We start from the raw sequence: 13,458 nt of genomic DNA on the forward strand, positions 1-13,458 counted from the left end.
TTTTTTTTCCTTCCCCTCCCCCATGGGTTTCTGTTAAGTTTCTCAGGATCCACATAAGAGTGAAACCATATGGTATCTGTCTTTCTTTGTATGGCTTATTTCACTTAGCATCACACTCTCCAGTTCCATCCACGTTGCTACGAAGGGCCATATTTCATTCTTTCTCATTGCCACGTAGTACTCCATTGTGTATATAAACCACAATTTCTTTATCCATTCATCAGGTGATGGCCATTTGGGCTCTTTCCATAATTTGGCTATTGTGGAGAGTGCTGCTATAAACATTGGGGTACAAGTGCCCCTATGCATCAGTACTCCTGTATCCCTTGGGTAAATTCCTAGCAGTGCTATTGCTGGGTCATAGGGTAGGTCTATTTTTAATTTTTTGAGGAACCTCCACACTGTTTTCCAGAGTGGCTGCACCAATTTGCATTCCCACCAACAGTGCAAGAGGGTTCCCGTTTCTTCACATCCTCGCCAGCATCTATAGTCTCCTGATTTGTTCATTTTGGCCACTCTGACTGGCGTGAGGTGATGTCCTGAGTGTGGTTTTGATTTGTATTTCCCTGATAAGGAGCAACGTTGAGCATCTTTTCATGTGCCTGTTGACCATCTGGATGTCTTCTTTAGAGAAGTGTCTATTCATGTCTTCTGCCCATTTCTTAACTGGGTTATTTGTTTTTCGGGTATGGAGTTTGGTGAGTTCTTTATAGATTTTCGATACTAGTCCTTTGTCCGATATGTCATTGCAAATATCTTTTCCCATTCCGTTGGTTGCCTTTTAGTTTTGTTGGTTGTTTCCTTTGCTGTGCAGAAGCTTTTAATCTTCATAAGGTCCCAGTAGTTCATTTTTGCTTTTAATTCCCTTGCCTTTGGGGATGTGTCAAGTAAGAGATTGCTACGGCTGAGGTCAGAGAGGTCTTTTCCTGCTTTCTCCTCTAGGGTTTTGATGGTTTCCTGTCTCACATTCAGGTCCTTATCCATTTTGAGTTTATTTTTGTGAATGGTGTGAGAAAGTGGTCTAGTTTCAACCTTCTGCATGTTGCTGTCCAGTTCTCCCAGCACCATTTGTTAAAGAGACTGTCTTTTTTCCATTGGATGTTCTTTCCTGCTTTGTCAAAGATGAGTTGGCCACACGTTTGTGGGTCTAGTTCTGGGGTTTCTATTCTATTCCATTGGTCCATGTGTCTGTTTTTGTGCCAATACCATGCTGTCTTGATGATTACAGGTTTGTAGTAGAGGCTAAAGTCTGGGATTGTGATGCCTCCTGCTTTGGTCTTCTTCTTCAGAATTACTTTGCCTATTCAGGGCCTTTTGTGGTTCCATATGAATTTTAGGATTGCTTGTTCTAGTTTCGAGAAGAATGCTGGTGCAATTTTGATTGGGATTGCATTGAATGTGTAGATAGCTTTGGGTAGTATTGACATTTTGACAATATTTATTCTTCCAATCCATGAGCACGGAATGTTTTTCCATTTCTTTATATCTTCTTCAATTACCTTCATAAGCTTTCTATAGTTTTCAGCATACAGATCTTGTACATCTTTGGTTAGATTTATCCCTAGGTATTTTATGCTTCTTGGTGCCATTGTGAATGGGATCAGTTTCTTTATTTGTCTTTCTGTTGCTTCATTATTAGTGTATAAGAATGCAATTGATTTCTGTACATTGATTTTGTATCTTGCAACTTTGCTGAATTCATGTATCGGTTCTAGCAGACTTCTGGTGGAGTCTATCGGATTTTTCATGTATAATAATATCATGTCATCTGCAAAAAGTGAAAGCTTAACTTCATCTTTGCCAATTTTGATGCCTTTGATTTCCTTTTGTTGTCTGATTGCTGATGCTAGAACTTCCAACACTATGTTAAACAACAGCGGTGAGAGTGTACATCCCTGTCGTGTTCCTGATCTCAGGGAAAAAGCTCTCAGTTTTTCCCCGTTGAGGGTGATGTTAGCTGTGGGCTTTTCATAAATGGCTTTTATGATGTTTAAGTATGTTCCTTCTATCCTGACTTTCTCAAGGGTTTTTATTAAAGGGTGCTGGATTTTGTCAAAGGCTTTTTCTGCATTGATTGACAGGATCATATGGTTCTTATCTTTTCTTTTATTAATGTGATGTATCACATTGATTGATTTGCGAGTGTTGAACCAGCCCTGTATCCCAGGAATGAATCCCACTTGATCATGATGAATAATTCTTTATATGCTGTTGAATTTGATTTGCTAGTATCTTATTGAGAATTTTTGCATCCATATTCATCAGGGATATTGGCCTGTAGTTCTCTTTTTTTGCTGGGTCTCTGTCTGGTTTGGGAATCAAAGTAATGCTGGCTTCATAGAATGAGTCTGGAAGTTTTCCTTCCCTTTCTGTTTCTTGGAATAGCTTGAGAAGGATAGGTATTATCTCTGCTTTAAACTTCTGGTAGAACTCCCCTGGGAAGCCATCTGGTCCTGGACTCTTATTTGTTGGGAGATTTTTGATGACTGATTCAATTTCTTCTCTGGTTATGGGTCTATTCAAGCTTTCTATTTCCTCCTTCCACGCTTTGGAAGCATGTGGGTGCTTAGGAATTTGTCCATTTCTTCCAGGTTGTCCAGTTTGTTGGCATATAATTTTTAATAGTATTCCCTGATAATTGCTTGTATCTCTGAGGGATTGGTTGTAATCATTCCATTTTCATTCATGATTTTATCTATTTCGGTCATCTCCTTTTTGAGAAGCCTGGCTAGAGGTTTATCAATTTTGTTTACTTTTTCAAAAAACCAACTCTTGGTTTCGTTGATCTGCTCTACAGTTTTTTTAGATTCTATATTGTTTATTACTGCTCTGATCTTTATTATTTCTCTTCTTCTGCTGGGTTTAGGCTGCCTTTGCTGTTCTTCTATTTCCTTTAGGTGTGCTGTTAGATTTTGTATGTGGGATTTTTCTTGTTTCTTGAGATAGGCCTGGATTGCAATGTATTTTCCTCTCAGGACTGCCTTCGCTGCGTCCCAAAGCGTTTGAATTGTTGTATTTTCATTTTCATTTGTTTCCATATATTTTTTAATTTCTTCTCTAATTTCCTGGTTGACCCATTCATTCTTTAGTAGGGTGTTCTTTAACCTCCATGCTTTTGGAGGTTTTCCAGACTTTTTCCTGTGGTGGATTTCAAGCTTCATACCATTGTGGTCTGAAAGTATGCATGGTATGATTTCAATTCTTGTATACTTATGAAGGGCTGTTTTGTGACCCAGTATGTGATCTATCTTGGAGAATGTTCCATGTGCACTCGAGAAGAAAGTATATTCTATTGCTTTGGGATGCAGAGTTCTAAATATATCTGTCAAGTCCATCTGATCCAATGTATCATTCAGGGCCCTTGTTTCTTTATTGACCATGTGTCTAGATGATCTATCCATTTCTGTAAGTGGGTGTTAAAGTCCCCTGCAATGACCACATTCTTATCAATAAGGTTGCTTATGTTTGTGAGTAATTGTTTTATATATTTGGGGGCTCCTGTATTCGGCGCATAGACATTTATAATTGTTAGCTCTTCTCGATGGATAGACCCTGTGATTATTATAGAATGCCCTTCTTCATCTCTTGTTACAGCCTTTAATTTAAAGTCTGGTTTGTCTGATATAAGTATGGCTACTCCAGCTTTCTTTTGACTTCCAGTGGCATGATAAATAGTTCTCCATCCCCTCACTCTCAATCTGAAGGTGTCCTCAGGTCTAAAATGAGTCTCTTGAAGACAGCAAATAGATGGGTCTTGTTTTTTTTATCCATTCTGATACCCTGTGTCTTTTGGTTGGCGCATTTAGTCCATTTACATTCAGTGTTATTATAGAAAGATATGGGTTTAGAGTCATTGTGATGTCCATAGGTTTCATGCTTGTAGCGATGTCCCTGGTACTTTGTCTCACAGGATCCCCCTTAGGATCTCTTGTAGGGCTGGTTTAGTGGTGACGAATTCCTTCAGTTTTTGTTTGTTTGGGAAGACGTTTATCTCTCCTATTCTAAATGACAGACTTGCTGGAGAAAGGATTCTCGGCTGCATATTTTTTTCTGTTCATCACATTGAAGATCTCCTGCCATTCCTTTCTGGCCTGCCAAGTTTCAGTAGAGAGATCAGTCACGAGTCTTATAGGTCTCCCTTTATATGTTAGAGCATGGTTATCTCTAGCTGTTTTCAGAATTTTCTCTTTATCCTTGTATTTTGCCAGTTTCACTGTGATATGTCATGCAGAAGATCGATTCAAGTTACGTCTGAAGGGAGTTCTCTGTGCCTCTTGGATTTCAGTGCCTTTTTCCTTCCCCAGATCCGGGAAGTTCTCAGCTATTATTTCTTCTAGTACACCTTCAGCACCTTTCCCTCTCTCTTCCTCCTCTGGAATACCAATTATGCATATATTATTTCTCTTTAGTGCATCACTTAGTTCTCTAATTTTCCCCTCATACTCCTGGATTTTTTTATCTCTCTTTTTCTCAGCTTCCTCTTTTTCCATAATTTTATCTTCTAGTTCACCTATTCTCTCCTCTGCCTCTTCAATCCGAGCTGTAGTTGTCACCATTTTATTTTGCAGTTCATTGCAGCATTTTTTAGCTCCTCCTGGCTGTTCCTTAGTCCCTTCCATCTCTGTAGGAAGAGATTCTCTGCTGTCCTTTATACTGTTTTCAAGCCCAGCGATTAATTTTATGACTGTTATTCTAAATTCACTTTCTGTTGTATTGTTTAAATCATTTTTGATCAGTTCATTAGTGGTTGTTATTTCCTGGACGTTTTTCTGAGGGGAATTCTTCCGTTTTGTCATTTTGGATAGTCCCTGGAGTGGTGTGGGACTGGGGGGCACTTCCCTTGTGCTGTCTTGAATAACTAGCGTTGGTGGGCAGGGCCACAGTCAGACTTGATGTCTGCCCCCAGCCCACCACTGGGGACGCAGTCAGACTGGTGTGTGCCTTCTCTTCCCCCTCCTAAGGGCGGGATTCACTGTGGGGTAGCGTGGCCGTCTCGGGTACTTGCACACTGCCAGGCTTGTGGTGCTGGGGATCTGGTGTATTAGCTGGGGTGGATCGGCAAGGTGCACAGGGGCGGGAGGGGTAGGCTCAGCTCTCTTTTCCTTCAGAGATCCACTTCGGGAGGGGCCCTGGGGCACCAGGAGGGAGTCAGACCCGCCGGAGGGACAGATCCACAGAAGCAGAACGATGGGTGTTTGTGCGGTGCAAGCAAGTTCCCTGGCAGGAACTGGTTCCCTTTGGGATTTTGGCTGGGGGATGGGCGAGGGAGATGGCGCTGGCGAGCTCCTTTGTTCCCCACCAAGCTGAGCTCTGTCGTCTGGGGCTCAACAACTCTCCCTCCCGTTGTCCACCAGCCCTCCCGTTCTCTAAGCAGAGCTGTTAGCTTATAACCTTCCAGATGTCAAGTCCCACTTGCTGTTGGAACACATTCCATCCAGCCCTTCCACTTTTGCAAGCCAGACTAGGGGGCTCTGCTTGGCCGGCGGGCCGCCCCTCCATCCTGGCTCCCTCCCGCCAGTCCGTGTAGGGCGCACCGCCTCGCCACCCTTCCTTCCCTCTTCCGTGGGCCTCTCATCTGCACTTGGCTTCAGAGACTCTGTTCTGCTAGTCTTCTGGCGGTTTTCTGGGTTATTTAGGCAGGTGTAGGTGGAATCTAAGTGATCAGCAGGACGTGCGGTGGGCCCAGCGTCCTCCTACGCCGCCATCTTCCCAGGATCCTCCAATAAACTAATTGTTTAATGCACTATTAAGTGGGTTGTTTCCAGATATGCACAAATTTATATGGTCACTTTTGGATTATTCTAGGAAAGTCAATATGTAATAACTGCTGGGGGTAAATTTATAAGACCCCTGAATAATAGCTGTTAGACTACTCAGGCTAGAAAACCCATTGAGATATGTTTTCTGGAAGTTAGAAGCCTCATCAACCTTACCACCATCATACAGAGATATTGTAAAAGCTTGCTGTGATTGCTGAGTTTAAATATACTATTCTTGTGACATCCGTACTCCGAGTGGGTCATATACTGGTAAAAATGAAAGTATTATGATTAACTTGTTAAATTCTCTTATTACATTATATTTGCTGCTAACTTGAAACATTGTAACTGTATCAATTTCTTATTACACCAGTTCAATTCTTTCATTTCCGTCATAAAAGAGATGCTTAACAGATTGGAGTCTGAACATAAGACTAAACTGGAACAACTTCAAATAATGCAAGAACAGCAGAAGTAAGTAGGTTGCATATGAATTATACATGGCCCAAGAGTGACACTAAAGTGACCTCATGATTGATTTTCTGGAATAAGGACCCAAAAAATTGATGGATTCCTGTTTTTTTAAATGAAGTTTATTATTTTGATTCTAGTATAGTTAACATACAGTGTTATATTAGTTTCAGGTGTACAGTATAGTCATTCAAAATTCTATACATTATTACTCAGTGATCATTATTAATCCCCTTCACCTCTTCTACACATCCCCCCATTCATCTCCCCTCAGGTAACCATCAGTTTGTTCTGCATAGTGAAAAATTGATGGATTTCAATTTGATCACATGTAAAACATTTAAAAATTTTCCAACATGTTAAGTTGAACTGAGTTAAAATAGAATATTGTGGAAAATCCAGTGTCATTTCTGAGTGCAAAAGTGTGATATGATAATCTTAAGATTTTCTATATGTAAAGAAAATTCTATTGCTGAGAAAGTCTCTTGTCAGCATTAGCTACTAGTGTTGTAAATTCAGAGTGCTAATCATGAAGAGCACCGCTTACAAATATTTTTCAAATCTATGAAACCCTAGTATTTTGATCTCACCCTTTTTCTTTTCTCTGATTCCAGAAACATTTATAGAGCATTCATTTCATATTTAATACCACAACATTCACTTCCGTTTCTTTAAGGGAGGATTTTCCAAATTATTTGCAAAATACTAGTTTTCAAACAAAGAAGGGAAAGATAAAATTACTCACTGGAGAATGCCGGTTTATTAAAATAAAATCACTATATTTGTTTCCCAGAAAAAAACACGTGATTTTAAGATGGCTGTTAAATCCTGAGCCAAAGACATCAGATACTCACTAAAATTTACACCAATTATGAGCAAGGTCCCCACGTATAAAATTTTATAGGTTCTGCCCCAGAGTGAGATGAAGGCTTATGAAAGCAAATACACCAGGTGTAGGATGACTTGAAATAGCCCTTTGTACGCTCTAAATATTCTATTCTCTAAATATTCGATGATGTAGATATTTATGTCATTTCGTGGGTTGACTGTATTAACACAGGAACCCTGAAAAATAATTTTTAAAAATTTATAAGAGAAAATTTTAATATCTAGTATTTGTACTTGAGGTGTAAACGAACCCTTCTTTTTTCTTCTTCTTATCTAAATCTTGCCTGGTTTTCAAGGCATGGATCTGGCCCATCACAGTGATTGTAGCATTTATTATTAGAATCAGATTCTGAATTTAATCACATCAAGTCCTACATATCATACCTTGTCTCTCAGTGATCTATAAGCTCTCTGACAGTAAGAATCATGCTTGCCTGATTTTATGAGACTGAGTAAATTCTCCAGTAAATTTTGAATATTGAATTAAAAAAAAAACTTGTTATGCAAATGTTACTGTTTTTGAGCAAGCAGACATTAATTGTAGCAAATAATGAAAAAGATTATGACTGTCCTGAAAGAAGTTTGTTTAGGTTCCAATAACCCCCATGTGGAAGAACCATTTTTTGTATGAGTATTTTAAAAATAAGCATTTCTTTTCATTGCTTTGTCATAATTCAATTTTCCTGCAGATCTTTGGATATAGGAAATCAAATGAATGCTTCTGAGGAGACGAAAGTTACAAATGTTGGATCTCAGGTAAGACATTTAGATTATTTTAATTTTTGTAAAAAGAGTTTGACAGTGTGCTTCATTTGAGAGGCTTTTGCCCTTTAAGCAGTAAAATCACAATTTGTTGATGTTATTCAGGTGGTTTGACATTTTTCTTTTCAGCATATTGACAAAGTCTTTAACAACATTGGAGCAGACTTTCTTACTGGTGGTGAATCAGAAAATAAAGAGGATGGGTTACAGAATAAACATAAAAGAGTAAGTTTCTTCACTTACTCCTGTAGTGTACTTATTTATATTATAGGACTTCCTATAAATTATAGATTTTGTTGGGAAATGCTGTTCAGCATCTTAACAAGAAACATTTTTTAATATTTTTATGAAATTTAAAAATTATCATGGGAACATGACCTGATTCACATTGAGAATATACAGACTTGAGAATTTTAACTTCTTTTATTACTCAGCCTCCCACATGGTAACTTCTAGATTGCCTTGCCTCCTTTGTCCTTTCTGCTGGACTTTGCCAGTCATACCTCTTGATAAATGTCACTGTGTCTCAACTCTGCTTCTGATTTTGAATAATAAATTATAAAATGATACTTTCCAATTGAAATATTTGTTAATATTCAATATAATATGTTAAATTTGAATTTCTGCTGGGGGCAACTTTTCTTCTATTCATTTGACAAAAACAAGTACCTATATGTGTAAAGCCAAGGAGCTACCAGGCATGGTTTACAGAATTTTAAGAGAACATACTGTGAGTTTATAGTTTAGCAAAGTTGATAAAGGAAAAAGACAAATGTCAAATTTGATGCAGACCTTTAGCAGTGAAAGACACTGTTTATGTTTTCCTTAGCTTTTTGGTGAGTTCCTAAAATATTTTTGGAGTGAGATAGGGTTGAACAGGAATCTCCCAATTTTATAAAATGAAGTCATCAAGTCATATTCTCCTTGTCTGGAAAAAAGTCATTTTGATGAATGGTTTTAAAACAATAACTGTTTTCATACTGGAACTATTTTAGCAGAGATTTTGTGAGTTTCTACTTAAAGTAAAAGCTTATATTAATTCAAAATATAATGTACCTGTGGCAATCACTACAGTAGTAATTTGCAAATTATTTGCTATCGTCAAACATACTAAGACATACTTTACAAAAAAAGAAGTCTTCTGTTTTATAAGTGGAATTATGAAATTGCTCATTGATATATATATATATATATTTTTTTTTTTTTTCTGAGGCATCACTTACACTTGAAGAAAAACAAAAATTAGCAAAAGAACAGGAGCAAGCACAGAAGTTGAAAAGCCAGCAGCCTCTTAAACCCCAAGTACACACACCTATTGCTCCAGTCAAACAGGTCAGAATTGATTTCTCTTGCAGAATTTCAAGCATACTTACTTTCAGGTTATACTTGTGTATAATTTCAAGCGCATGATACTTAAGGAGTATATAACTTAGTCTACCTATTAGTGTTTGTCTAAAAATATATTTCTAAGAAATTTCAATAATGCAGTTTCTAAGAACTATGGGCATAAAGGATTTTCCAGCCACTCCTCAATAGCCTGCCTTAATGTATAATATTTTGAGATAGTGTTTGTTACCAAACAAAGAGAAAGCTAGATAAATACCAATAAAGAGAAGGCAATAAAATTCTTAAAAAATATTAGGTTTCATAGTACTGATTAACTCTGTTCACCTTGAAATGATCAGTAATATTGTGTTCAGGCATTTATATATTTTTGACCAAAAAGTCATTTTTAATTTTTGGTGTTTCAGTTATAGCCAGGTCTGTAACTTGATTTAGGAATACTTACCAATATGTCCTGACCAGTATTTATTTCTTATTATGTACCAGCCACTGTCCTAGGTGGTAGTGCTATGGTAGGGCTTAAGGTTCTTGCCGGTAGAGAGTTCAAACTCATACAGACTGCAGAAATAACTTTATCTTAAAAGCTTTCTTTAAATTATTTTTTGTTACCTCTTTTTTTGTGAAAAAAATTTTTTTATGTTTACTTTTGAGAGAGACAGAGTACGAATGAGGGAGGGGCACAGAGAGAGGGAGATAGAGAATCCAAAGCAGGCTCCAGGCCCTGACCTGTCAGCACAGAGCCTCATGTGGGGCTTGAACTCATGAATGGTGGGATCATGACCAGAGCCAAAGTTGGACGCCCAGCTGACTGAGCCACCCAGGCACCCCTTTTTTGTTACCTCTTAATCACTAAAATTCTTCTTCAGAGAAAAATCTTTATGGGCCAAGAGGCAAAATCAAAAATATTTTGTAGGTATTTACATAAGAGAGAAAACAAATTTCTACAAAATTGTGATGCAATTCAAAATATAAAAATTAAATAGAGTATCATTTTTGCAATGCAGATCTAATGAGAAGGAATTTCTATTTTGGGGAGTGGTGGGCGGAGCCAGCATTTTATTTAATTGGAATTCAAAGTTAGTGTTCCCTGTCATCAAATTGATTGCAAATGTTTATCTGTAAAAGTATGTGGCAGGCTGGATTTTGCCTGTGGGCTGTGGTTTGCCAACTTGGTATAGACTGTTGAGCTTAATTTGGAGTTGTCATTTATAGTACAACCTGTCAAATGTTACTGATTGTAAAGAATTTGGCAATCTTGGAGGTAAAGTAATTCCCTCATGTTTTTCAGACTAAGGACTTGACAGACACATTGATGGATAACATGTCATCTTTGACCAGCCTTTCTGTTAGTACCCCTAAAATTTCTGCTTCAAGTACCTTCACTTCTGTTCCTTCTATGGGCCTTGGCATGATGTTTTCTACACCAACTGATAACACCAAGAGAAGTTTGACCAACGGCCTAAATGCTAACATGGGCTTTCAGACTTCAGGATTCAACATGCCGGTTAATACAAACCAGAACTTATTCAGTAGTCCAAGCACACCCGGAGTGACCAAGATGACACTGGGAACACCTTCCACTTTGCCAAACTTCAGTGCTGTGAGTGTTCCTCCTGCTGGTGCGAAGCAGACTCAACAAAGACCCACAGATATGTCTGCTCTTAATAATCTCTTTGGCCCTCAGAAACCCAAAGTTAGCATGAACCAGTTATCACAACAGAAACCAAATCAGTGGCTTAATCAATTTGTACCTCCACAAGGGTCTCCAGGTATGGGCAGTTCAGTAATGGGAACACCAATGAACATGATGGGACAGTCTGCCTTTGGTGTGCAGGCTAATCCTTTCTTTAGCCCGCAGAACTTTGCACAGCCACCAACTACAATGACCAATAGCAGTTCAGCTAGCAATGATTTAAAAGATCTTTTTGGGTGAGGTGTCTTGCTCTGTTTTTGAAGGATTACTTCAATTTTAATGATGGGTAAGCGAATTTACATCTTTGTATAGTTGGCTTGGAGGAACTACTTCTGTGGGAAAGTGAATGGTTCCATGACAGAAAACACCTTGTTTCCATGCCAGCATAGTAATTGTTTGGATTCGTAACAGTTGAGTTTTTTAAAGCATTGAGGATTTTTTTCCTCTTACCACCTCCTCTTCCAAGTTTTTAAAAGACCCAACCCTTACCAATCTCTAAGAGAAAAAAGACACCTGAGTATCTTGAATAGCAGAATTTTTTAATCAAATGTTTGTTTATTTTAGCTTGTAAATCTTGGTTTATTTAAGAAATTTTGAGTTGATGGTTAATGCAAGTTTCATATGTTAAATACTACATGGTACACAGTCTGCCTTCACAAGTCATTAGTCTTTATTTTAATGTGTGAAAAATCCTGATGCTCTATTGATTTGTTTGCATTTAGTATGACTGAAGGAGATAATGATAAACATAATGAAAAGGATCAGGTCACTTGCTTTTTCCAATCTTATTTACTTCACAGATGAACTAAAAAGACTGAACAAATACTACAAAATTTAACTTAATGTTGATTTCATTGGTTCAAACTAAAGGCATTATTAACCATCTTAAATGCAAACTAATCATTGTAAATTATATTTTAGCATGGTCTGCCTCAAATACTAATGTATTTTTCTGCATTTACTTGGATATATTTAGAATCACTTTCTTTCCTACTGTATGACAGATAGAAGAATATGTACTGATTTGTACAGATATTTGACAGAGCCCTCTGATGTGATTTCCCTGACTCTTGCCTTCATATTTCATTTTGAATTCAAACTTCTGAGGTTGCAGCACATATGAATTGCATTTTCAAAAGGATATTTGTAAGAAACTATATTTAATGAGTAAACTTTTGAGATTTCTGCTGTATCGTTTCAAATGTAATAAACTTTACTTCTCTAAAAATGAGCGGTTGTATCTTCTCGCTACCAACAGATTAACTTTCAGTTTACCATGATAAAGTCTGACCTCATCAGTTACTGCAACTAAAGTTTAATTGTGTTCTAGAAATTTTAGGAAACTTTTGTTTGAACATTTTTATGTCCACAATTAGCTATTGTTAGCAAACAAAAAAAAATTCTTCTAATAGGAAATCTGCTTTATTTTTAAAGTCTTTCTCTGATATTTTTCTTTGATGTGCTGATTATTCAACCACAGAGCCTTATGCTGTAAATGTTATTTGTATTTTGTTTAAATTATATTCCACCTTTATGTGATAACTTCAAAATGATCTTTCAGAGAACTATATATGCATTATAGTTGCTGCCATAGGGTTTGTGGTTTTTAATTCTCTGAAACCAGCAATCATTTAAAATAAATCACATGAAGTTTAGTGTGCTGATACCAAGCTTATTCATTGAAACACACACACACACACACACACACACACACACACACACACACACACACTAAATATATACATTGAATGTACGGTTCTTGATTATAAAATGTTATTTGTTGATAATATTGCTGGCAGTATTCAGTAAGGGGGTACTTTAAAAAATAAAAGGTCAGCTTTACACCTGGTTTCTGTATGAGGTGTACTTTGTTACTGCATGGTTTTATAAAAAAGATTCATAGGAATGTTGAAGAAATTTATCCAAGAAATGAAAGGCACTAGGAATATCAAATGTTTTTGTCAAATACCTTCACACTTTGACCAGATTACTGGTCTTATTTGTAACACAATATTTCTCTTGAGGAAAGTTTACATATGGAATAAAACTAATGTTGAAGAATTTTCCTTAGTAACAATTTTGTAGTAACTGTTTATTAGGAAATTGCTTTTTATTTTGTAAAATAACTTGATGTCCGTGTTGAACTCCTAATTAGAAGGAAAGTTGAATATAACAACATATAATTTGAACTTCTAAATATAAAAATAGATTATTTGAAAGAATATAATATATAATTCTTAGGTAATTTTTACATCTTGAAATTTGCTCATTCATTGAGGTAATGGTGCTACAGTTTTAGAAATCTTTTCGTATAGTTTTTCTGTTTTCTTGAAGATATTTTACCTAAATCATGTCCATCAATTGAACTGTTACCATTCCCTTTTTCTATTGAGAAATTGCATCTGATGGGTGCCTGGCTGGCTCAGTCGGTAGAGCACGCAACTCTTGATCTCAGGGTTGTGAGCTCAAGCCCCACTGGGCGTACAGCTTACTTGAAAGAAAGAAAGAAAGAAAGAAAGAAAGAAAGAAAGAAAGAAAGAA

The 13,458-nt window shown here is 37.1% G+C and overlaps 1 protein-coding gene across 1 annotated transcript in view; it reads left to right on the forward strand.

Annotated features, from left to right (window-relative positions):
- SCYL2 (SCY1 like pseudokinase 2) overlaps window positions 1-13,458 on the forward strand; it is a 71,658-nt gene that overhangs the window by 57,658 nt on the left and 542 nt on the right. Inside the window, exons 14-18 of the mRNA XM_049626150.1 lie at window positions 6,133-6,233; window positions 7,808-7,874; window positions 8,010-8,105; window positions 9,093-9,212; window positions 10,513-13,458. The exon at window positions 10,513-13,458 is cut by the window's right edge and continues 542 nt beyond it. Coding sequence (XP_049482107.1) covers window positions 6,133-6,233; window positions 7,808-7,874; window positions 8,010-8,105; window positions 9,093-9,212; window positions 10,513-11,157 — 1,029 coding nt within the window. The 3' untranslated portion in view covers window positions 11,158-13,458. The remainder of the gene's footprint in view (window positions 1-6,132; window positions 6,234-7,807; window positions 7,875-8,009; window positions 8,106-9,092; window positions 9,213-10,512) is intronic.

The sequence above is a fragment of the Panthera uncia genome, chromosome B4 (assembly GCF_023721935.1).
Source record: "Panthera uncia isolate 11264 chromosome B4, Puncia_PCG_1.0, whole genome shotgun sequence".
Classification (NCBI taxonomy): Eukaryota; Metazoa; Chordata; class Mammalia; order Carnivora; family Felidae; genus Panthera; species Panthera uncia.